A 25968-nucleotide genomic window follows, 5' to 3' on the forward strand; every position below is an offset into this window, starting at 1 on the left:
CCAAAATCTTATGTCCTGCTTCCCTTGCTGTCCTCCTCCCCCTTTCAACAATCTTTCCCCTCTCAAATATACAATGTGCTATTGCTCCCTCTACCCTGTGTCTGTTGCTAACCTCGTAGTCTTTCAGGTGCTTGAGCTATTGCATACTTGACGTTGTGTACACACCTTAAAACCAGGGTCACTTGAATTATACGGCTCTGCAGTAGTGCCGTTTTCAGCATAATTATGGATATACTGTATTTGCCTCATAGTCTATCATCTGTTGCATAATCTTTAGATTTTTACCAAATTGTTTATGGCTGAAACAGATCTCCCGTTACTTAAAACGTGGCAAAATAGGCTGCTGCACAGTTTAAGGCCATTCACATAGGTTAACTCGACACCTTTCAGTTGCTTATTGCTCTGTTTGGATGTTTAACTAGTAGTATGAGGTGAAACATTTGTGTTGACGTACAAAAATTGTAAAACAATGCAATACTATCAGCAATTGTGCCACATTATGCTGCATAATTGCCTTTTCTTGCCACGTACTTTAGTAAATCCTGATGCATAATTTGGTACTTATCTTCCGCATAATTCTAATGGCACTACTTAAAACCAGCTCTAGTCAGTGTGAAATGTCTGTGTAGTTTTCATTGCTACTTTCCTCTCCTCATTTCTGTAGGTGTTGAGCGAGGCAGTGGGGGCCTTAATGTATCACACCATCTCTCTGTCCCGTGAAGATCTGGAGAAGTTTAAAGCGCTACGAATCATTATCCGAATCGGCAGCGGATATGACAACATTGACATTAAATCAGCTGCTGAGTTAGGTATGGCACTCCAGTGGGTGTACCCTACCCAATCCATGTACTGTACAGATAATAAGTGAGAAGTGAGGCCTATTTGGGCTACAGTTTATATTGAGAAGGTGAAACTCCAATATTTAAAGTAACTATCTATTACTTAAACTTCAAATAACTATATTGCAGTATTAACCATTCATATTGTGAAACTTTTTCCACCAATTGGTATTTACTTATCTGGGGCTGCTTTTGGGTATGGTTTACAGCATCCGGGCTAATAGTAGACCTCCGGATCTTTAAGAGGCCACAATTGTTCCGTTTTTCTTTTCTTTTTTTAAGATCAGGAGTGTACGATTAAGAGTCTCTAGCAAAACTTTGTCCACTTCTGATTTGCGGAATCTCTTCCTCCACTGTGGCTCCACTAGTCCTTGCTGCACTTAAGTCATTTCTCTGGATCAATAAAAGCAGCCTCTAGTAGAAGTCGTAGGTATTCATTACACTGTCTCAGTCCGTGTAGAGTTGGAAAGCAGAGGGCTCAACCCTCGGAGATTAGTGAATACTAAAATAACTTCCTCAAATATTTCACCCTGTAACACACCATGTTAGTTATTCATTAAAATCTAGCTTGTAGTACTCTAGAGCTGGAACCGTGATGGACTGTGGTATTTAATACCATCTAGCGAAAATGAGTAGAGAACATTCAGGGGAAAAGGATGAGATTGCTGCAATAAATAGTTGAAAGTCCTCATCATTACCACTCAAATGTGGTAAACCGACATACGGTGAAGATTTAATCTGTGGTTTGTCATGAATTATAAATGAACTCACCATTTTTATAACAGCAGTTAAAGTAAATTATTTAAATACGACGATTGAAAGACGCCCAACTTCAAATGAACAGTTTTGGTTCTTCCTTGTGGTTTTGAAGAACACTGGAGGAATGAAGTATTTGGTTATTGCTGAGAGGAATGATCTCCGACTTGACCAGGTCAGGCCCACCTGACGCTAAAGTATGCTGGGTCTGATATGAGCTCCTTCTGCCCTGCTTCTGTTAGTCTTGTGTTGTAGAAGCTGTAGGACTAGGACTCTGGTTAAGAAAGACCAAGTCCAGTACAAACAGTGACCTTGTCTTGAAAAGCTGTTTTTGAGAACATTAGTATAGCTCATAAATGAGGAGTCAGCACAAAAAATTAAATGAGGTTTAAATTATCCTTTGGCTTCGCAGATTTGATTTAGCTAGTGACTGTGACAGTCTTTCTAATGCTTTGCAGTCCCTTTGTTTAAGGTTTACCGAGCCAAATGAACACAGGGTAAACGGTGATTAGGAGCGCACTGTAGTTAATATAGTTTCCATGCATGCTGTTGGGGGAAACAAAAGCTTTCTGAGTAAACGTAAGGGTGCATGGCTCCTACACAAATGCACACATAAATGGCAGCTACTGCTGAAACCGACACACTGAAGGAAAACAGATGGCAAGCATTGGAAGCGAAAGATATGAGATTGGAAGCTCAAGTTGCTACTTTCAGAGTTCTACCCCACTCTCATTTGACGGAAAGTGTTAGTAAAACTCTACCTTTCAAGGGATGTAAAATTCCATGGATAGAGGAATGTAGTCAGTTAAATGGCGATGTAGGGGTATTTGTTGGTGAGGAAATTTATTACAATTGAGGCATTTAGTGGAGACGACATTGGGCTGCATGTCTTGCAAAGCTATTCTTTCTGGTGTTCTTATATGCCTTACAGAGGTTAAAGGTAATTTTCTATGTGAAGTTTAATTGTATCCTTTGTTCACATAGGCATCGCTGTGTGTAACATCCCCTCGTCATCTGTTGAAGAAACTGCTGACTCCACGCTATGCCATATCCTGAACCTCTATCGACGTGTTACATGGCTGCATCAGGCCATGCGTGAAGGGAATCGTGCATCCAGTGTGGAGCAGATACGAGAAGTGGCCGGGGGGGCTGCCCGGATTCGTGGAGAGACTTTGGGCATCATTGGCCTTGGTAATGTACACTTTGGATAGTACTCAACTGCTCTGGTGCCCCTACAAGTGTGTGAACACTGAATGTGACTTGCCCACTGGGCATTGCAAGTCCCTGGTGTAGGAAGCTGGCTCTTTATATAGTGGACCAACATGAGGTACACTGTAAAGAGTCTACGCAAACCCCAGTTGACTGACAAAGGCACAAATGATAACCCAAATGCCGTGTTTTTTTTTTTTTTTTGGTAGTGTGGGCTAGCAGTTAAGCTTATCAGAAGCTAGTGATAAGCATGTATTGCACAAACAGAGGCACACACCCAATAAAGGAATCCGACACCCAGTTTATAAAAATAGCACAGATTTTTATATGAATTTAGATACCAAGATCATCTGAATTGATTAAGTACATTTTGAGATAAGAATGTTTACAGTTTTAAAAAGTTCACAGTTGGTGCAATTTTTGGGGAGGTAATATTATCCTATGGGTTTAAAACATATACTGCATTTGAGAAGTGATCGGCGACTTACGAACACTTCTCCTGGATTTGGGATGAGTATGGGCCAAGGATCCAGGCCACACCAACAGGTCATCACGGGCCGGACTTCGGCGTGTTTTGGCATCGGGTGCCCCGTTCACTTCAATGGGGAACTGTCTGGTCAGAAAGAGGTTGCAAGCTGGGATTGGAAAGCCAGTCAGGTTGAACCCTCTGGTTTGGAGGTGCTCCGGCACATAGATACAGTTTGTCTACTTCTCCGTCTGTAGGGCTTGGGTGTAGTGGTGCTTTTAATTGTCTGGTTCCTGCTCATGTTTGAGGGGGCTTGCACCAAAAACCTGCAGGTGGCACCTGGGAGTCCAGTCTCTGCAAACCCAAGGGTGGGCTCAGCCTTTGAGGTTCTCAAGACCCCGTTGGCAGTCATTTCTTTCAGGCTCTGACTATGGGGCAGTGGTGCTTTGAGGTGTCTGCTGGTGGTGGTTGGAGGCTCACTCTTTGTTTTGGTTGCTGTAAGGGGTCAGTACTCTGGATATTGATGCTGTGCTTCTCTGGTCGCTCCTGGCATCCCCACACTTGGAGGGAGGGAGGACGGATCTGACCTGTGGGAGTATGATGACTTTTTCCTGGGCAGCTGCAACTTGGGTAGTCCCAGTAAGCGGCAGGATGTTGAACCAGACCTTGTTTCTTTTGGTGCCAGTGGCTGTGGGGGAGTAGCTTCTGTACTCCAAGGAAGTTCTCTGGCGATTTATGAAGTCTTGAAAGCGCTCTTGGTTTCTTGGAGTCTGCGCAGCGGTTGGACGAATTGGTTTCTCCACGAAGGGTGGGGTGCAGCTGGCATGGTTGGTGCCAAGTCAGTCGATGCTCCTCTGTTCTAAGGTCCGCAAAATTTTCAGGTCGGGGCATCAGGGGTGCCACCTAAATACTGTATTTAGGGGCGCTAAAGGGAGTGTCTGCTAGTAGCCAATGGGCTGCCTACCTTTAAAATGACTACACCCTCTATATGACCACTTGCTGTGGGAAGTGGGCAGAACCCTAAGCCAGAGGACCTAATTAGAGGCCTTCCATGGGCACAGTGCCCTTGGTAACTGTGGTACCATTTACAAGGGACTGTCCTGTGGCCAAAGCGTGTCAATTGGGTTTTGTCTTAATGCAGTTTTAGGGAAAGAACATAGGCCCTGGGTACCTGTTTGGCAGGAACCAAGGGCACACTCAGTCAGATTACATCAGCAGTTTAGCAAAAAGTGGGGGCAACCATGCAAAAAGATCGCACGTTCTTACAGCTTCTCAGTCCTTTAAATAGTTTGTTGAACATCCAGATGGACAATGGTCCCTGCGTAGATCACTTTTTGAAAAAGACCTCTGATGAATTGTGACGAAATTGTGACCACCTAGGTAGAAATGTGAAGTGCCCTCCCTACCGTATTGCCTCAAACTGTAAAAGGCTTTTCTCTCTTCCTATCCTGGCAGACAATCTGAATTAAGAAAGCTGCTTCTCTGGCAAAACAGATTTAGTTCAGTTGTGTATTGATTTTTCAGTATTCCCTTAAAATCAGGAATTACAGGAATCTTGAACGAAACGTTACAGAGACGTTTCATGTAAGCTGTATTGCTGACAGATGGACCCGGATTATGCTGTATTGAACGTCAACGCTTCCTAATTGAATTACATAAGTTTATTGATCGGTCAAGGGCTTTTGTATGTGATAAAGCCTCTATGAAGAAATCTCTTCCAATTCAAAGAATACTAAGATTTTGTGTAAGGGTGCCTTGTCTCTTAACATCTGCTTGCAGTCATTGGTGAGAATCTAATATGAATGTTTCATATCTCAAGAGCTGGACTGTTCCGCTCCTGGCTGTTTAGTTGTGATGAACGATCCTCCCTTTGCTCCTGGCTAGCAGATCCTGCCTGCAATGTAACTTTTTTTTTTTTTTTTTAATTTGTCCTCATTCCACCAAAAGCAGTGCAAATAAACTTTCTCAGCCCATTCCGTCCTGGGCGCCCGGGGCTGACGTTCTTGCATTAGCCTGGGCTGACCCGCCCTGCCCCTTTATTCCGAGGCCTGGTGTAATCCTAGGACTGAGCAGGGCCTTAGACCAGCCTCATTTCTCTTCCCCATTCTAACAAAGGATCCCACACCGTGCGATTTACATTTTGTGCCAATCCAGATTCTAGACTTGCAATACTCAATGCCGCCCATAGCCAGCTTTCATACAGAGGTAGGCTAGCGTCCTTCCATAACTTACATATCTCTCTGCGCGCAATTAAGATAATACTAAGAAATAACGCCACTTGTGTCCCCCTTAATAAACCCACAAGGTCCATGTCCATCCCAAAGAAAACTCTAGCTATATTCAAGCTCGATTGCACCTTAAAAATGCCCTCCAAAGCCTTCTCCACCGTAGACCAAAAAGGACCCAGAATAGAGCAGTCCTAGAAAACATGTATATCGTCTGCTTCAACTAATCCACATCTAGAACACGATGGGGGCGGGTTCACAAACTTCGCAATCTTTTTTGGCGTGTAATAAAGCCTGTTAATGGTAAGAAAATGATTTTTCTTCAGGGAGGCTGATCTGACATACTTGTACAAGATATAAAGAGATGTATCATAGAGAGCAACTGATGCATCTTCCAGCCTAGAGGAATTCCAGATTTGATACATTGGGGGGCCTCCAATTCCTCCTCCAGCATTTTTCCATACCAGAATCCCACTTCCTTCTTCCTGGGACTAGGGGATTGGAGAGCAGACTAGATATCCCAGTTCCCACCTATGTTCTATCTCTCAGCGGTAAACAAGGAACAAATCTGTATTTATTTAAATCTAGAGAAGGAGTCCTCGATCTTCAATCTCAAAACCTCCCATGGTAGAACCCCCTCTAATGTTACTATATCTGACCATATTATTATCCCTGCTCTCCTTATAGGGAGAGAGAGAGACTATCGTCAAAACATGGCGGCAAACCTGGGGAGTCCCAAATTGGGGCGAGGTCTGAATAATACTTTATGCCCCATCTCCCCTTAATTCTAGACCCTACTGAAAGTGTATTTTTCAATACCTTTAGACGCACCTTTTTGTAATATTTTGGCGCACCAAATTTATAAAGAAAACCAGGACCGCCCCCCTCTTGTTCCACCATTATGTTCAGTAACCGCCCCCAGTTGGAATCATCGGGGCTAGTAAGGAGGCATCGAATATTTTTCAGCTGAAAAGAAAAAGCATACCAGAGGATGTCAGGAAGCGCAAGCCCTCCCTTAATCAGTTTTCTTTTCAGCTTTTTCCAGGAGATCCTGGAGTTTTTATTCGCCCAGATGAAGCTGCCTATTTTCCCCTGAATTTCAGCCAGAACTTTATACGGAAAGGTCAGTGGGATCATATTAAACCGATATGTCAGTTTCGGCAAAATTACCACTTTGACCAAATTGACACGGCCATAAATTGTGAGCTGAAGATTCTGCAATCTCAGCAGAAGGTGATCAATATCCTTAGCCACCTTCTTTGTTAGTCTGTGCTGTAGTGTTAAGGTCCTGTGTTCTACCCAGATACCTAAACTGGCTGCTTCGAGCTCCCTCCCAGTTATCTACCCCCCAGCACATTATTTCAGTTTTAAGGTTATTGCTCATGTACCCAGAGTATTGGCCAAAATCTGTCATTATCTCTTCCACTCTAGGAAAAACCTCAGCCGGATTGCTAGTATAGATTAGCAAATCATCAACATATTATGCCAACTTACAACTTAAGTCTCCAACGCTTAAGGGTGTGACCCGATCATCCAACCGCAGGGCCTGTGTCAAAGGCTCAATATAGAGATCGAATAGGAGGGGCGAGATGGGACACCCATGCCTAGTTCCTCTCCTTACGCTAAAGCGTGATGTGAAAAGGCCATTTAATAATATTGCAGCGGATGCGCCCTCGTAACATCCCCTCAGTGTCTGGATGAAGGTTGCACCAAAGCCCATCGTGCTCAATACATCCCACAGGAAGCCCCAGTTGACACGGTCGAAAGCCTTCGCTGCATCATAAGCAGCTACTGCCAAGGGTTCCGACCGTGCCTCCGCTAGATCTATGCTTCCAATCAGCTGAAGAGTCAAGTCATGAATATATCTTCCGGGCACAAAACCTTTTTGATCGGAATGAATAAGTTTCGGATTCAACCTAGCCAGTCTCCCTGCCAAAACACTTATAAAGATCTTATAATCCGCATTTAGCAGGGAGATGGGCCTAAAGGAATCTGCCTTAAGGGGGTCCTTTCCCGGTTTTAATATAAGCACAATTGTGGACTCCTTCCACGAGGGAGGTTCCCTGCCCGCAGGGCTGTAAACACAATTAAACAATTCACAAAGCCTTGGCGCCAAAGCGTCCTGTAGTACTTTATACAGCTCTCCAGGGAGAGCATCAGGACCAGCCGCTTTGTTGTTCTTTATGTTGTTAATATAAGATCCAATTTCTTCCTCCGTGAAGGGACTATTAAGGATATCTCGGCCTTCATCCGTTAATCTGGGCAGAGCCTTGCTCTCCAGCCGCCGTAGGGTGTTACCCGAGTCTGGCGAGGACTCCTCCTCATCATATAATTCCGAAAACAGGGAAAGCAAATGCTTTTCCATATCCTCCTGATGACATGATATAGTTCCCTGATCGTCAATAATTAGCCTATTTATGTTATTCCTAACCTGATCCGCCCTAATCTTACTAGCCAAGATTGCCCTGGCTTTTTCTCCATATTCGTAGTTCTCCATAGCGTGTACAGCCCATTGTGCCTTAACTTTTAAATCCAACAACCCGCAATATTCCAGCCGGAGGTGTTCTAAGTCAGCTAAAACCTGTGGTAGATTATCTATATGGACGCTGTGTCTTTTATTCTCTAACAAGGAGGTTTTTAAATTTCAAAGCCTCCTCCTTATTACTGGAGCTAGTGAGGCTGTGGATCTGGCCTCTAACATGAGCCTAATACGCATCTGTAACGACCGGATTCTCAGACCAAGCAGCCTACCAACCGTAGCTAACCCAGTCGTCCCGTAACAACACTCTTCTCAGGCCACTATATACACGATATCTAGAATATTCACCTGAGAAGGTGAAAAAGGGCTATTTATAAGCCTATACGGTCAAACATACCACTAACATCTAATGGATTCCATATCTTGTCCTATAATTACCTCATCTTATATTCTTAAACGTCACCCGACGATATCTTTAACGTCACCCGACGATATCTTTAACGTCACCCGACGATCTACCCTGATGGGGATTCACCTTTAAAAGTTATTTCCCAAATGAAGTTCACACTCCCCCCCCCCCCCCCCCCATCATCAGTTACCTTGTCAGAAGGGCATATCCCATCCTTCTGTATGTCAGCACCTGGTTAAAAGGAAAGGTCAATCTCATTCATAAAAACAGCATTCAAAGATATTTATCATTAAATCTTTATTCTACAATTAAGCATGACGGAATGAGCAAAAGAAACATGAGTTCAGTTAGTCGCTACCTATAACCTAAAAGGGGGGGTAATAATGAATGATTGGATATATTCTACACTAAGCTCAGAACGCCTCACCTTAGACGTGTGTCTTTCCATCTCCGCAGCGGAGCTGATCCCTCTCTCTCTTGCTTTGTCTTCAATAAGCTCGGGACTCTGCTCTCCCTCTATGGCTCACAAATACACGTCTGCACCTCTACGCTTCAGCTACGCTGCCATGGTTCCGGAATACTTGAACCCTCTTCTGGACTCAGTCTCTGCCACTCCTGTATGATGTCACTACAGGACCCTTAGTCACTTTCCTTCTTCGTTTCTGGATTTCAATTAGCTGATGGTATCAGTCTCTCTGCACCAGCCTTCGGACCAACTTCTTCTGTCTACTCCACACGTTACTTTCTCTCATCTCTCACTGCTCGCTCCTTATAATATAGAGCTCTCTTTCTCTATGGAAAATTCCGGTATTAGGCCGACTCCCACCAAATTCCTGTACCAGTCCCCGGCTCCCTTCGCCTTCCACAGTGGTCACCTGCGTATTGCGTCCAGAGCCGGGGAGACAAACACATTCCTTTGATAAGGGCCAGTCTTGACCAGTTCCTCACTAGCGAATAACAGGCTAAATTCTAAACACTAACTTTACCCTGCAAGCGCCTCGGACAGTCGTGGCAGAATTACAAAATGGCTTCTCTCTAGCTTTCGGGCCTGTAGGCCCAAGATAACGGAAAAAGGCACTAAACCCTGTCAAAGCGCATAGTTAAGCCCTACAAATGAACGCAAATGCAACTAGGACTGAGATGGTGGTGGATTATAGTCACCACCAGTCTGAAAATAGACTAAAATTACCCTGTCGCTACAGCATCCCAAACTAACTTGATTGGAGCGGAACCAGTGTTATCTAAAAGATAGTTGTTAGTTGCTGTAATGACCGCGGCGACTATGTCCTGATTGTGGAGTACGGCCCTTTTTAGAGTCCATCTGGGTATAGGAATTCGTCTTATGCTCCTAATCAGAGATGTGAACATAATAGGAGCATGGTCTGAAAGAATGCTAGGGAGTATTTGTATATCATGCAGGGCCTCTAGACCCAACCTATCTACTAAGACATAGTCTAATCTTGAGGCATGCCCATGTTTTTAGCTGAAATGCGTAAAGCTGGGTGCCGCCTCCCCCTTGATTATCCATAGGTCAATAAGACCCACCTCATGCATCATATTGACCATAGCTCGTCTGGAACGTGGGGTGGCGACATGCTGACTATAATTAGATCGATCCTGTCAAGGATCAAGAAGAACATTAAAGTCCCCCCCCCCCCCCCCCCCCCCCCCCCCCCTTATAATCACGGGAGAAGTGACCCCTGTCACGTTGGACTGGACTGGAAGTAGCCAGGTAGGATCATCTATATTTGGACCGTAATAGGAAACTAAAGTCTGTTCACTACCACTGAAATCAGCTTGCGCCAAAACCCATCTCCCGGACTGGTCTTTTAATACTGACTTTATAGACCCCCCCCTAATCCCGGCCTTAATCAAAATTGCGTCACCCTTGTTTACCCCAGTCTGCCCAGAGCAACAGAATGAACCTATCCATCTTAGTTTTCCAAAAATCTCTTTACTTTCAGTAGAGCTTAGGTGCATTTCCTGAAGGAAGATAACTTTGGCCAAAGATTGTTCCAAGAAACTCATTATCAATCTCCTCCTCCTAGGACACCGAAGCTCATTCACATTCCACGAAATGAAAGGTATCTTATTATGGGCCATTGATGGTCTCCATCCTTCCCTCCTTGGCCAACCAACCAAACACCCGTCTACTCATCGGGAAATTCCTAAAGATTGTGATCAAATGAGGACTCATTTTTTTTCTTTTCTCCCCTTGCTCCCACCTGTGCTTCCCTTCTTCCCCCTACCCGCCCCACCCTCCTTGGGGAGCCCTCCCTTTCTTCATGGGCATACGCCCTTAGACGGGTACCCCCCCCATGTATGATTGAATGTAATACATTGTTAATTTCACACTGAAATTGCCTGATCGCAGTGATCATTACTACCTCCCAAGTGAGCCTACATTCTAAGTAAATGAATCCAACTAAGAAAAACCACAATTTGGCAGAAATATTAAACCCTCCTTTTCATATTGGCTGCTACTACATCAGAGTCTGCTGCCCAATCTATTATGCAACCTCTCCGCCACCCCCTTTACTACCTGCCCTACTCTTTTCGATGAGGCTATCTGCCTCATCAGTCTGACGTATGTTGTACATGTGGTTATTCCACATTATGCGGAGTGATGCAGGGAATTTAATCTGGGCACGGGCTCCTAATGGATTAAATATTGCAAGTTTCTTGCCCATCTCTCATTGCTTAGTAGCGGTTGTATGTGAGATGTCCGAACGGATTGTAAAGGAGAACGAACTGGAAAAGGAAGTTGACTTTATGGCACCGGTTTTTAATGCCATGGACAAAATCCTTTCTTTGGTAGAGTTTGTCAGAAAGTTCAGCAGGATCTTCCTGGGTTGCTCTCTCCCTGGATTCTGCCTATATGTGTCCCGGTGAGCCCTCTGGATGTCGGCTAGTAGGTCTAAGTCAACATCAGTGGAATCCTTCAGGATAGTAGTTTAACGAAATGCCTTGATATCGCCTATTTCAACATCCTCAGGAACATTCAGGAATTGTAAATTATTCTTCCTAGCACGGTTTTCTAGCCCCTCGATATCCTCTTTCATTTCCCGATTTTGCTGCACCAGCTTGTCCATAGCGACTGTAGTGGCGCTTAGTACTGCCTGCAATGTAACTAGATATAACATGCCATAGACAGCTGTAAAAGGTCAGCGTACCGATGTAGAAGATCAAAATCCAGAATTCCTGAACCACCTCATAGTGAATGGGTTTAGTGCAGATTTTTCAGGCATTTAGTGAACACACTACAAAGATTTCATACCAAAAGGTCTGATAATCGGTAAAGTCCACTAAGAAGCCGAAAAATTCCAGTGTGTGATAACTGATATATAGAAAGCAATAGCCTGAATGCATAAAGTTAGCAGGAAATTCACAAAGTGCTTTCCTTGGCCTTCTTATTTCCTTACTCCATGACAAATCACTCTGAGATATACTTTCCTCTTTTGCATTAGAGTACCAACTTTATGCTAATGACAGATCCTTTTCTCATTTCTCAATTTTTCTTTCTTTCACCAATTCATCAGTCGTAGGTGTCATATTGTTTCACTCCTGCCTACCACTGGATGGACTTGTACCTTCTTATGATAAGCTTTGCTAAAAGAGAGGTCCTGCGCTTTCCCTTCTAGCCCGTACTTATCTCAGACTTCAGTCAATTTTCTCTTGCTAAAATAAACTTCACCATCCTGCCAAAAATCTTGGGATTTTGCAAAAAAATGGAATCCCTTTTATAATTTTTTTATTTTGGTCAGTTTGACCATAAAAGTACCTTTACAAAATATTCTGAAATATTAAAACGTGATATAAGGTGTTCTACTAAAGGAGTGTACTAATTAAAGTTGTAGCTCAAGAAATAATTAACAAAGTGGCTTGACTAATTACTATCCAAGGATTACATAAGAAATGCCCGATGTCAAAAACACATTGGTGGATCTATATACCCACTCATGGGTTATTCCAATTCTTCATTATCTGTATTTATTAATATCCAGCATCCAGTTGATACATGGCTAAACAAAACAGCAATAGGTTAGATCAACACATGGTGTGAAATATTGTTATGGTAAATTGATACCACCAAGGAAAATCTTCAGTACGTGTAAGTTAGAGGACCATATTTGTAACAATAAAAAGTTATACAAATAATATTGCTAAAGAACCAGAACCAATCCCTGATGAAATGTTAATGTACTCCTAAGAACATCTTCTCTTAAAACCACTTGCAACCAGTACGGCCATAGCAGTATAATATATTCAAGATCTGCCCACAGATAGTACCTGCTGCTATAACTCATCAGTTCCCTGGTACTTTAACTACACAAGCTGGACTGCTACAAGAGTCTGCTCACAGATTTGGCCTTATGCTAATTTGCTCTACTTGACAAAGTCTTAAACCTCAATGGTGAAGAGGTGAGTATGCCTGGGAGATTATGTAGGGTTCGTATAACAATCTGGTTCTCCGCTCAGAGCAAAGCCATGTACAAACGACTTAGGCTTGAATCTAATGCAGTAAATGGCAGTGCTCCCAACTGCCTGTCAATCGCTATGTCTCACCATACTCTAATCTGGAACATAAAAATGAGAAGCTTCAATCTGCTAGCAGTACCAGGCCGCACTCTGCTCCTTCCAAGTTCGATCACCTCACTTTCACTTTACTTTTAAATGCAGCAGTGAACAGAAAAGATAAAAAAAAGCCTGCAATAGGAAGTCAGGAGTTAGTCCCTATAGAATCTCTTATCAGAGAGATGGGTCTATACATACATTGAAGTTTACAATCACTAGCTTTCAGGTTAGACACCTGTCTCTGCTAAATAGAGGGTCAACAGAAGTGGATGCATGGGTTGCTGTTCCTGGACCGTCCCCATCTGCCGGCTCTGGTATGAGAACTATCTAATCTTTAATAATGTCTAGCAGGCGACATGTCCCAGTCTTACCCGGGTCCACTGGACTCGCGTCTCGGGTCATCGGCTCCACCACATCAGGGTGGCGCGGTCCGTGCTCTCAGCCCCCCAACATCTGCTATTATTATATGTTTGAGTCTGTCCTGTGGATGTTACTCCTATTTCTCCCATAGAATAAATGTTCTACTACCCCCCAAAAAGCTAATCTTTTCCTTGGTCCACCAGGTGTCTGTATTGCACTTTTGGAATGAATGATTCTCAGTACGGAACCTATTTGTGTGGAGTTCAGGATGGTTTTCGGTAGTCTTGCTTGTGTTGTCCAAGGCTTCAGAGTTCTATGCACCTTTCCTTTCCCACTCTTTACATGGTGCCTCTTTTGCAGGTCGTGTTGGTCAAGCTGTCGCACTCCGTGCAAAGGTCTTTGGCTTCAATGTGATCTTCTATGACCCATACCTTCCGGATGGCGTCGAACGCTCGCTGGGACTTCAGAGGATGGGGACACTGCAGGACCTCTTGGTGCATAGTGATTGCATTACCCTTCACTGCAGCCTGAATGAGCACAACCATCACCTCATCAATGACTTCACTATGAAGCAGGTGATTGATCTAGCACTGCTAAATGCTTTATGTGTACGACTAATGATGCCACTTGTGTCTTTAGAATGCCTCTGTACCTGCTGTCCTTCTCCATATAAATATTACCTACCTGTCTGATCAATGCTTGCTGCTTAGTGCATCTTTCCTAAGTGTGCCTCTCCTCAGCATCCTCCCATCAACAGTCCTCTTACATGATGCTTCTTCCCTCTGTGTACCTCTTGCTTGATGAGTTTTCCTCTGCATGTCTCCTCTTTGCTGTCACTTCCCGTTTGCTCAGCTGACTGCTTCAACATGCTCAGCCCTACCCCATTCCTCTTCCACAAGCTGCCCCTTCCCTTGGCAGGGTTTGTAGCTCAGACTCCCTCTTCCTCTTAAGCCTTTCATTTCACTCCCCACCCTGCATACCTCTGGGGTCTGTCCCCTTCCATTGTTATGCTTTTTCTTTTGCTACTCTTCCTGTCTCGGCCCTCCTACTTGACACACCTTCCTCAAGCAAGCTTTTGTCACAGTGGCTGCTCCTCGAGGTGTCTTATGCTGGCATATAGATTCTCATAGATGCCTTACCTGAATAAGTGTTCCTTCCTCTCAGATGCGCCAAGGCTGTTTCCTGGTAAACACAGCACGTGGAGGGCTGGTGGACGAGAAGGCTTTGGCACAGGCTTTGAAGGAAGGGCGGATTCGGGGTGCTGCTCTAGATGTGCATGAATCGGAACCATTCAGGTAAGAGTTGTTTTTACACAGACCAATTGGGAGAGTTTCATGTTTGCTGGTGGAGCAAAAGTCGACAGGCATGTTGGATCCCAAGATATGGTGAAGGAACAAGAATATGTGGATTGGGGAGGGATGATCTAGGTTCAGACAAGATAAAGGACAATAAAGAACCTCTCAGCATAGACTCTGCATTATGTTTCCTGAGATGGAAGATCTAAGTGAATCTCAAGCAAAACACAAAATTAGTAACTTGAAAGATGCAACCATGAGAAGATGTTGGTATGAATACCATTTTGCATGATTGTCTAGCTCAGCTGTTTAGTCAGTATCTTTTAGTGCTTCATTATGTACACGGACATCATTTATGGCAAATTCCTCCCCTTTAAGTTCAGGTGTTTGGTGCTGTGCACCTCCGTTTAAAAGATTCAAGTGTTCCCTTTTCCGCTGGTAAAACGGTGCACTAAGTAGATGTAACTAGCTGGCTCAGTATATGGTATGCCATTAGATGGTTCTACTATGCACAAAGTCCAGAGATTCCTCCAAGTGTACAGGCATCAGTATAAACCCAAAGTGCTCTATTTGTGGTAGTGTGGGTGAGTAGTCATAGGCCTAACACAGAGGAGTTTAAGACCCGACACACGGCTCAAAAAGGAGATTCACGCCAATTTTCAGTTTTATTTTAAGATCAAGATATACGTTCTATGGTAAGTGCGTTTTTCATAAGTAAGACTTTTCACTTTAAAAAGTCGAAACATAGTGCAATTTTTCAGTTCAGCAATGTTAATCTATGGGAGGAAAACAAGAATGTGGTTTTGCAGTTAAGTATACCACTTACAGTTCCAGTCTTCGGGGTTTCAGGTCAACACCAGTCAAGGTTCAAATGGGCACGAAGCTGCAGCACAGGGGTGGCTGGGTGCAGAGGTCAAATTCAGGATTGGGTGCCCAATGTTAACCACTGGGGACCGTGGGTGATTGAAGACTCACTGCCCACAGATGAGTAAAGCGGTGTCTGGTGTCTATCTCCTTTAAGTGAAGTACAGGAGGGGGGAGGGGGGGCACAAGGCTGCTCCAAACTTGCATCCTCAGGGGCAACCAGGTGCAGAGTGCCAACATCGCGTCGGGCGCCCAATGTAATCCAAAGGGGGAGATCTGTTTTAAACCAAGACTGCAGGCATCGGTCAGGAGGCAAGGTGAAAAAAACCCACAGCTGCCCAGGTAAGTAGACATGTTAGGGGATGTAGGGACACAGTTGGTCAAGCTCCCCAAAGCCCAGGGGCTTTGGGTGTAGGCATGTCCTTGGCCGTCGCAAATCAGTTTACCGAGCAGGTTGCCGTTGGAGGGAGTCTTAGAATTGTGGCTGCAAGGGTCAACCTACGGTGGACTCTGGCTCAGAACTGCTGGGAAACATTTGCTGGACTGGTGGTCCACTTGGACTCTGGTCGTGGGCGTCTGGAGCAGCGGTTTATCCGGTGGGCGGACTAGCGGTTCCTCAGGCAGAGTTTTTTTTCTTCTTTGGAGTTTTTCTTCTGGAGAGGTTCGCTGTCCATGGGAGATTTGGAGTCTTTATAGAAGGCAGGCAGTCATCCCAGGGTTTTGGAGGTTGCTGGGCCTGCAGGACGAGTCGTCTTTTTGTAGCAGAGGCGAAAGGCAGCAGGCAGGCTGGCAGGGCTGGGGTATAGTCAGTCACTGACTGGTCTTTCTTCTCTTGTGCTGGGCAGCTCTTTGTTGTTCGGGCTTCCTAGGTTGTTTTAGATCTGATTTCAGGGTCTGGGGGAGCCATCTAAATTCTAGATTCAGGAGCTTTACAGCGGAGTAACCGGTAGGGACCAATGGATTTCTTACCTGGGGTGTCTACACCCACTATTAAGTCGCCCTCCTATGGTGGGGGCATAGCCCTAGTCCTGATTGGATAAGTCCCACCCTCTTCAAGATGGTGGACACTGACAAATGTGCTATACTTCAACTCCACCTGAGGGGTGGGTGGAGTTGGGGGAGGGGGGGGGGATACACCTCCTATTCTTACTAAGTTTTCCTGCCGTTCTCCCACCTAAAAGTGGGGGTTTGAACCGGGGGCTGCCATCTGATGCTAGCAGCAGAGGGTGGGTCTGCATTACAAAAGCGGCAGGCCTTTGAAACTTTCCTCTCGAGCCTTGTGCCCATCCTGAGGGAGGATGTGTGACACCTCCGCCCATGATGTGCTTTGCTTCTGGCCAGTGAGCAGAGGCTCTCGACCCAGGGGTCCAGAACCATGTCTGGTGGTGGCAGGCTTACTAACCACACCAGGGTTGGTAGCCTTTCAGGGGACACCTCTTAGATGCCCTCGGAGTACATGGTCTAATAAATCCAGCACTTGCATCAGTGTGGATTTATTAAGAGTCGTCGTTCAATACAAACATTACTGGGTTCAGAGAAGCCATCATGGTGCTTTGGAACTTGAGTTTCCAGCCCATGTACTCTCTCTCTATGGCTTCCCTGGCACTTGCACATCTAAGAATAGAATAAAATATTTTAGGGGCGTATCTGCTCATACAGATATGCCCACACCTGTGATATATTGCACCCTGCCTTAGGCCTTGTAAGACCTGCTAGCGGATTGACTTACCTATACCTTAGGCAGTTCTGGTTGCCATGGCACGCAGGCAGTGTGCCATATCGAGTTTGTTTTTCGCTGCACCAAGGCATGCAATTTACAGTGGCTGGGGCTTGGCCTTGCTGAGGGATCCCTATGGGACCCTCTTCAGTTCCCATTCCCTAGGTACTAAATATACTATTTATGAGGGACTTACAGGGGGGCTGAAGTTACCAATTGTGGTACAGTTTTAGGGAAGAAGTACTGGCACAGCAAACCTGGTTGGGTGGAACCCTGTGCACTACAATCAAAACATAATTTTTCAGGCAAAAATTGGGGGGCTAACCACGTCAAAAGGGATAACACCTTCTGCGTGTACTTGCTCCAGTCAATGTGGAAAGGAGAGGAAAATGGTACTTCTCTTTCCAATCTGGTATTGTTGAAAGGCTGTGAAAACTCTTCTTAGGCCAGAGATAGTCAGCCATCCACTGGATCAGAGACTGGCCACCATTATAGTCCTACCAAAGGAGGGCTAGCCTCCAGATGATTGTGCCTTGTGATTGCCCATATTGTTGAATGCTAAGGTCAAAATACTCTCAAAGTTTGGAAACCTTTTGTGCCCAGCAGCCCAACTGGGTGTAGATTTTTTAATAGTCTTTGATGTACTTGGATGCTAAATATGCACCATTCTAATTAAAGTTAAGTTAAAACACACATTCTGGTTGCTGCCAAAGACTAAACTGCTTTTAGTATATCTGAGGAAAATCACAATATCTAGTGTAGTAGGAATTGTGTCTCTTGCCTAGCACACAGCTCTTCCAAAAAGTAATTGGACTCCATGGGTAAATTCTCAGTCTCCTGCGCACAATGGAACACAATCTTCGCAACACCATTGTTTGAAGGCTTCAAAAGCTCTGGAGTTATTACTTTAATGCTCAAAGGTGGTTTCAACAAACCACGTCAGCATTTTGTGGGCTCTACCCAGGGATTGGGAAGGCATATGCTATAAGCAACTTTTCATTCTCAGCTGGGGCTCATTAAGAAATCTGAGTTTCCAGACTTCTGACTTGCTGCTATGGGTGTGAACTGGAGCAATGAATAATTACAGGCTGGTTAAAGACCTTATTTTCGTGAATGCTTCTGGACCGCTCTCCCTCCCACTCGCTACAGTATGGGCAATACACACTACTTGGACTCGCCTGCCATTATTATTAAGGTTAGGAAGAGTTCCTTATGGTTAACGAAAGTTGTCCAGAGTTACTAACCAATATCACCACAGTGGTGATCACCTCGTGGAGGATTACAAATTGTGCCTACCTGAGCACACCAGGCATGGTTAACAAAAGTAATGTTATAAAGTTCTTTTTTTCCTATAAGGTGCCTCCACATAAATAATATTAGAGCCACTGTGATGGTCAGAGTGGCTCAGTGAGGCAAAGAATAACCACAGTTCACAGAGAATGGCCAGTATTATACCAGAGTTGGACATCATTATGGCCACAAATGTGCCTATGCTGCTCAAAATATTTCACACCAAATGCCACCATTGTTACTAGATTCCTGGGATTATCGCTATTCATACCCACTGCCTTCTGAAAATAACCAAACAGAAGGCATGCTTGTGCATACATATGCATGCGACAACACTCCAAAACCACCTTCTACAGCAGGAGTGACATTTACTTGCCTCTGTTCAAACCCACACTGGCCACTGCTTGTCTGAGCTACTGAAACTTACCCTCACTTGACTTCCATATCCTTCTCTTAGTTGTGCAGCCCCTCACTTGGACCTATCTACTGTGACTGCATTCCTCATCCGTTGGTTGCTCGCTGGCAGCTGGTGTACTACTAGTACCTTATTGACTACTACTGGAGTATAGGTGCTCTACAGGTTGGTGTACCTGCAGGTGAGGGACACATTCTGAATTTTATTCAAACAGGTAACATAATTCAGATGTGTAAAACAAAATGAGTATGTAATACCCCATTTACTCCATCCTGCTGTATCTTGATGAAAATGAAGGAGTGTTTAAGGGGCCTTTCCAAACCTTCCTTTATCTGACAGCGGTTATACAGGACACCCAAAACGACCGCTAGATTGGTCAGGTCCAGGCCCATGCCATTTCTTCTAATTTGAAACACATGTTTGCAGTCCCAGGAAGCTGAATGGAGGGTGTGGGGGCAAGAAGTGGTCCTTTAGATATATGATCCTCTTCCTAAATCCAATTTAGTTACCCTCCCAGTTCTCTTGCCTCCGGAATCCAAAGCTCCCAAAACCTTAGATCTGTCTTGCTTCTGTTCCAAGGACTTTTTCTTTGGGGATATGGGAACAGGTTTAGAGCCACCCCTTCCCATCTGTTCTGATGGCAGGTTTACAGTTCACTATCGAGATATGATTTATTATCCATGGTGGCATTCATTATTTACTCTTGGCACCTGAGAGTAAGTTGGACAGGCACTCTGAAGGCTTTGATTTGTAGCTACCACACTAAAGAAAAGTTTGTTCATTACATGTTTCCATCTTGTGAAACCATATTGTGCTAAGACTATCTTAAGGCAGTGGACAAGGTCACTCATAAGGTATATAATTGCTTATATGCACTTATGTTTAATCCTATAGTTGTTTAGATGCCTGTAGGGAATTGGCTTGTGAATAAGGAGATCTCTGAGCAATTGATCTTGGGTATGAGTTTTATTGAACTCTGTTTAAAGAACAGTTAACTGAAATCCTCCAGTCTCTTCTTGTCACTGGACCGACGTCGTGGGTATGTCTCCTTGGACTGCAGTTCGGGTGGTGCCTCGGGAAAATAAAACACAGAAGCCGGAGGAAACAAGAGTCAGTGGCCGTTTTTTGGCCTTATAGTAATAACACAGGAGGGCAGTGTTGGGGATATTTCCACCTTGAGCAAAAACAGTCACCAGTGATCAGTAATTTCCTATTTACAGAGGAAATTATCCAAACTAAGCTTAAACGGTGTTTGAGGCCCGCCTCCTGCCTAATCCCCTCAAACGCTCTCGTACCTGGGAAAGCCACGCTCCTCCTGGAACGTGGCTGGCTTCCGCGTGGGGTCTTTGTGGGCTCTTCTCTCCTCGTCCTGTCACATCTGGATCCACGGATCTCTCTTCGGGAGTCAGTTCTAGTTTTCCTTGTGGTCTGGACTGTGGTTTCCCGGCGAAAGGCTTGGCGTTTTCTCTCGCTTCCTTGGACCCACCCTGCTTGTTGACGATACGGGTTTTGACGTCTTTGTCAACTGACAGGCAGGGCTTACTGGTTGGAGGTCCCACGTGACGTAGTCAATGGAGGTCGAGCTGGATTCCTGGAACATCGCTTCCTTAAAGGGTCCATCGCTGTACTTGGTGTTCACGGATAGAGCAGTGTGTGAATGAAACTGCTGCAAAAAAAGAGGTGAAAGCATGAGGAGGTAAGTTGTCATCGTCCGGGTAATTAAGGTGCATGTTCAGGGGGGATCCCTCCACTCTGTGACAATGCCCTTTTGTGAGAAAGTGCCATCTTTCTTGCATTGGTATGCCCCCACTGTTTGCTGAACTGCTGATGTGCTTTGACTGAGTGTGCCCTGGGCTCCTGCCAACCAGGTACCCAGGGCCTGTGTTCCTTCCCTAAAGCTGTGGTGAAACAAAACCCAATTGGCATCTCTGGCCACATATCAGCCCCTAGTAAATGGTACCCTAGGTACTCGGGCATGGTGACCAGAGAAGACCCCTAAGGGCTGCAGCACTTATTGTGCCACCCTTATGGGCCCTGTACCCTGACACCCACACATTGCCTTTGCAGGCTGAGAGTATAAGTACAGAACTAAACCGAGTCGACGTGGCACACATCCCTGTGTGCTATGCCCACAAACCCCAGTGCCCTGGCATACATCAGTCCCCCCTCTGGCTGGGTGCCCTATGCCAGTGGTGTGGGCACAGCTGCATGAGCCCTGTGACACTACAGTACCCAGGGCCATTCTTGGGCACTGTAAGTGCAGTGCTGTCATTTAAGAGTATATGGTGCTTGGAGGTAGTCATTACGAACTCCACAGCACCATGATGGCTTCACTGAAGTCTGAGAAGTTTGGTATCAAACTGCTCATCACATTAAACCCGCACTGATGGCAGTGTGAGGTTTAATGTACAATGCACCAGAGGGCATCTTGGAAATGCCCCCTGAAACCTAACCTACAATCCATGTCTGGACTTAGTGGCTGCCCAGGCTGCCACACAGCAGACCTGTTGCTGGACCCCTGGGTGGAGAGCCCCTTGCTCTCCTGGGCCTGCAACAATGCACATCCTGGGCGAGGTGCTAGGTCTCCTCCCCCGGGATGGGCAGGGGGAAGCTTCAACCCGGCGACTCCGGCGGACAGCAACCTTGGGACACCCGGTAACCCGCCTGCCTTGACCCTCTTAATGACTGGGACTCCCATAAGCAGAGGCTCTGCTTCAACAACCAACCCCTGATGCCAGCCAGGAAGTTCATGACCTGCCCACTCTGCACCCGCTGAGCCTGGCCCGTGCCCGAATGAACCAAGACCATGAGGACGCCCCCCCCCCCCGGGACTGGGACCCGAAGTCCAGTGCCCAAAGACCCTCCTAGACGAACCAGATTAAGCCTGCAGCCTCAGAACCAGAGACCCCTACAACCGCGACCAGCTGAGGGTAAGATTTATGACACCCAAAGACACCCCGGCGCCCTGCGGCTCCCTGTGCCTCCCTTTGGGGTACCTACCTCTTCTCCAGGATCCCAACTTACCTCTCGAAGTGGTGGTTGCACCTGAAGAATCACCGTCCCAGAGTCTGCAGCCTTTGTTCCCTTTTTACCTTTACCATTGAATAACATTGAGCGTCCGACGGCTCAAAAGCACCCTGCACCTAGCCGCCAGAGTGCCTCTGGCAGTGCAACCTTTGCCCTATCCTACTTCCCCATTTTCCCTTAACAAGTGACCAGGAGCTCAGCTCCCACAGCAGTGTGGCCTGCTAGCCAGCAGCCACCAACCGAAGGCCCCCTGCCCCTCATTGGCTAACATTGGGCCTAACTACCTCTGCACCCGGCTGCCCCTGTGCCGCTGAGGGTGAACCAACTGTACCTACCTGACCCTGGGGGACCCTTGAGTCTGCCCAGAACCTTAACTTCACCAGCCGAGTACTCACCTCGAAACCGGTAACTCACTTATCTGCCATTGTATAACATTGAATGATTTGACTAAAAAAATTGTGAAGTTTTGAAAACTGAAAATATTCCTATAAAATCAGCCGAGTAACAAATTCCGCAGTACTCACCTGTGATCAGGAGAGAAGCCAGTACTGTATCTTGTAGCCCAGTATTGGACCACAAAAGTTATCCGAACCGGGTTCACCATTAAATTTCACAAATTGACCTCGCACACCAAAAAACTATATGATAGACACAATATTAGTGCTTAATAAACATTTGTATTATAACAAAGATAAAATCCAACTGTCCTCCCAAGAAATTTTTCCCAAGAAATTTTTCAAGTCAATTTTCTTCGTTTTATTCTTTCTTTATTTATTCAAAGACTCGCAGATAAAAATAGCCAACGCGTTTCGTCCGAAACCGGACTTCTTCAGGGCTTTGCGCAGTGTATTCATAAGTTACACGTCCCATCCGTCCTGGCAGGTGTATGAGCAATAGGTTTTATAATTATATAGTTGGCAGATCTAATAATCATCCATTCGTTTTGGGATCCAGTTGAATTAAGAGAAGAATAAAGTGTGAGCCATAAGTTCGGCGTCGTCGTCGCGTGCGTGTGCGGTCGTCTGGTCTCCCGGTCCACTTATCTGCCATTTGTATAACATAACATTGACTGATTTTGACTAAAAAAAATTGTGAAGTTTTGAAAACTGAAAATATTCCTATAAAATCAGCCGAGTAACGAATTCCGCAGTACTCACCTGTGATCAGGAGAGAAGCCAGTACTGTATCTTGTAGCCCAGTATTGGACCACAAAAGTTATCCGAACCGAGTTCACCATTAACCTGTATTTTCTCCCTAGGAATCGATTGTCTGCTTTTCTATGAAATTTCTTTTAAGTGTCTACTTTTGAAAACTTGAAATTTTCTTTAAAATTCACTCATACTACTGAAACGTAATTACTCACCTGCCTTAAGTAGAGATCCCAGTACTGGACCTAGGAGCCCAGTACTGGATTACAAAAGTAACGAGAACATACTTTACCTGTAACCTGAATTTTCTTCCATTGGATAACGGTGCCAGATTTTCACTGAAAGGTTTGTTAGTGTGAACTTTGGAAATACCTTTTTATTCCTTAAAAATCATTGCTATAACCAAAAAGTTTTTACTAAACTGTTTCCAGCTTAGACCCCAGGACTGAATCTAGGATCCAGTCTTGGACTTGCAAAAGTAACTTGCAAAGTAATTCACTGTGATTGTGTAGAAAAAACGCATTGAGCTCAATGCTAAATTGTGTGTAGAATTGTGTTTCCTATTGCAACCCCTGTCCCTTTTGTGTTTACAAAGTCATTGCCTTTCTGCAAAGCAATAAACTGAGATTACTCATCACTGAGAAGTATATTTTGATACCTGTTGGTTCTAAAAATAAAAATAAATATTTTCCTATAAAAACAATTGGCTTGGAGTTCAGTCCTTGTGTTTGATACCTTTTGCTGATTGAGTGTGTATAACAAATGCTTTACACTGTCCTCTGGTACTGCCTTACTGCTCGACCAAGCTACCACTTTTGAAAGTAAGGTCAGCCCTGACTTTAACCTCTGTTATACCTCTGGGGTTGGTGGCCTCTATACACATTGCGCCTTACTTTGGTCCAGTACATATAGAAACTTTCTCACACCTTTGGCAAATTTGACTGAGGAAGTGGGGACATGGATGCTTTGTGAAACTGCTTCTGAATCTGTCTCCCACCTTGTATATTAGCATTTTTTGGGACAAGACATATATTACTGGCTCAAGACGGTCTTTTGCTATATTAATCTTTCTGGATTCACATGATGTGCGTTATTCCGCCATCTAGAGTTTGGGCCCTGAACTGTATATTTCCGTGTTTTTTTTTTTTTTAATGGTTTTTTTTCCACCATTGGGTATGGGTGCAGTGGTGGTAGCTCCAGGACAAATCTAAAAGTTTTTTGGGGGGGGGGGGGGGGGGGGGGTTTAACAGAAATGGAGAGACCTGAGAAAACTGATGGAACCCCATTGAACACCGAAGATGATCACTGGTTTTACACAGAAGAGTTTGGTGTTTTCAACCCTAGCAGACCGCATGGCTGAAGAAAGCTGGTAGGGCATGGAACACACACTATTCAGGTTCTGCCCTAAATGCCACTGCAAGTTTGCACATAAAAGGCCATCAAGTCTGCACATTGTGTATGATTGGGACTACAAGCTGGAGGGCTGCAGCACCTTAGTAAGAGAAGAACATAAGCGAGCACACTAGGCCATAGCAAGTAGACAGCCTACCTCCAACCCCCAGGCAGGGCGTAGAAGCCCTACAGCGACGGCGATGCTGAAATGGCACAGCTACAAGATTCCAGCATCGAGGCATCCAATGCAGATAAGCCTATTATAGGTCAAAGACGCAGTGGTCAGATACTCTTCAGATCTAAATGCAGAGCTACCACAAGAGGCAAACCCTTGGTACCAGCCTCGGCCCTGAAAGGGCATTGAGAACTCAGGAGGGCTAAGGCATCCCGCGTAGGGTCGACTTCGGCATTGAAAAAGAACACATCAGCGGTCAAAGCAGAGAACAAAGCACTCTGCGTGGAGAGGTGGAACCTCAAGCTGAAATGGAGGCCTTCTTCAAAAGAAAGGGTGAGTTTTACTCCTTAAAGGATACAGGATGTCAGTCTGACCCTTAAAGAAAACACCAATCCAGTTTAAAGCGGTACAACTTGAGGAAAAACTAGTGCCAACACCAGAGCTAGTGAAGGAACATGAGGTCCTTCAAATTCTAAGAGGAGCTTCTTGCTTGAAACGTTACTACCAACACAGCAAAGGAGACCATTTCTCCCAAGTGTGCCTGACCAGGGAAGGGAAGCCTTCAAGGAACCAGCAACGTCCAAGGCTGTCAACCAATGTTTGGTGAAGGACAGGCACCTTACACAGGACCCCTTCTACATACAGGGATTAGTGGTTGCTGATTCCATTATCCTGTCCACATCACACAAACAAGCCAATTCACCTGCATCACTGGGCTCACCACCCTTAAGTAGTGAAACCTTGTGGGCAGGAAGATTCAGCTGTTGGCAGCGGTCTAGTAGAGGTTTGCCAACTTCAACTTCCTCTTGAACCGGTATGCCTAACAGTTGAAGGAGATGGAGTCTCCTGCAACTCATCCCAGAGCAATATCAGAAGAAAGGGAAAGCACTTGTCCGAGAAGGAAAGACTATTGGCAATACCTGCCTGAACTCAGCCCTAAAAGCTAGACACTGTACAGCACCACGATCAGGAGGAACGCCTGGCTGACTGTATCTGGGTTTACGTAGGTGGTGTGTTTTTTTTTTTTTGTTTTTTTTTCGATCGCCAGTGGGCAAGTCCTTGCAGAGAGTGGTGAAACGGCTAAATCCGAGAGGCGAAGGCCACACCAGTTGAAGACTAAACAGTTGCCCGTCCCTTTGCTCAACACTTGTAGGGGGTCAAAATCAGAGATTCCTCAGGGAGTAGCACTTCTGTAGTAGAGGATCTCTGTGTATAGTCATAATCTTGTGAATAGTCCCGCCATGTGATGTGGACCCCGGAGCAATCGAAATAGTCTCTTAAGTTGTCTTCTTCTGCAGTCCGGCATAGACACTTAAGAGAATCAAAG

The 25968-nt window shown here is 45.2% G+C and overlaps 1 protein-coding gene across 2 annotated transcripts in view; it reads left to right on the forward strand.

Moving 5' to 3' along the window:
• LOC147703388 (C-terminal-binding protein 2) overlaps positions 1 to 25968 on the forward strand; it is a 182237-nt gene that overhangs the window by 93727 nt on the left and 62542 nt on the right. For both annotated transcript variants that reach the window (XM_086931830.1, XM_086931829.1), the window contains 4 exons: positions 665 to 809; positions 2580 to 2786; positions 13679 to 13893; positions 14483 to 14613. In XM_086931830.1, the coding sequence (XP_086787956.1) occupies positions 665 to 809; positions 2580 to 2786; positions 13679 to 13893; positions 14483 to 14613 (698 nt within the window). The remainder of the gene's footprint in view (positions 1 to 664; positions 810 to 2579; positions 2787 to 13678; positions 13894 to 14482; positions 14614 to 25968) is intronic.

The sequence above is a fragment of the Lissotriton vulgaris genome, chromosome 7 (assembly GCF_964263255.1).
Source record: "Lissotriton vulgaris chromosome 7, aLisVul1.2, whole genome shotgun sequence".
Classification (NCBI taxonomy): domain Eukaryota; kingdom Metazoa; phylum Chordata; class Amphibia; order Caudata; family Salamandridae; genus Lissotriton; species Lissotriton vulgaris.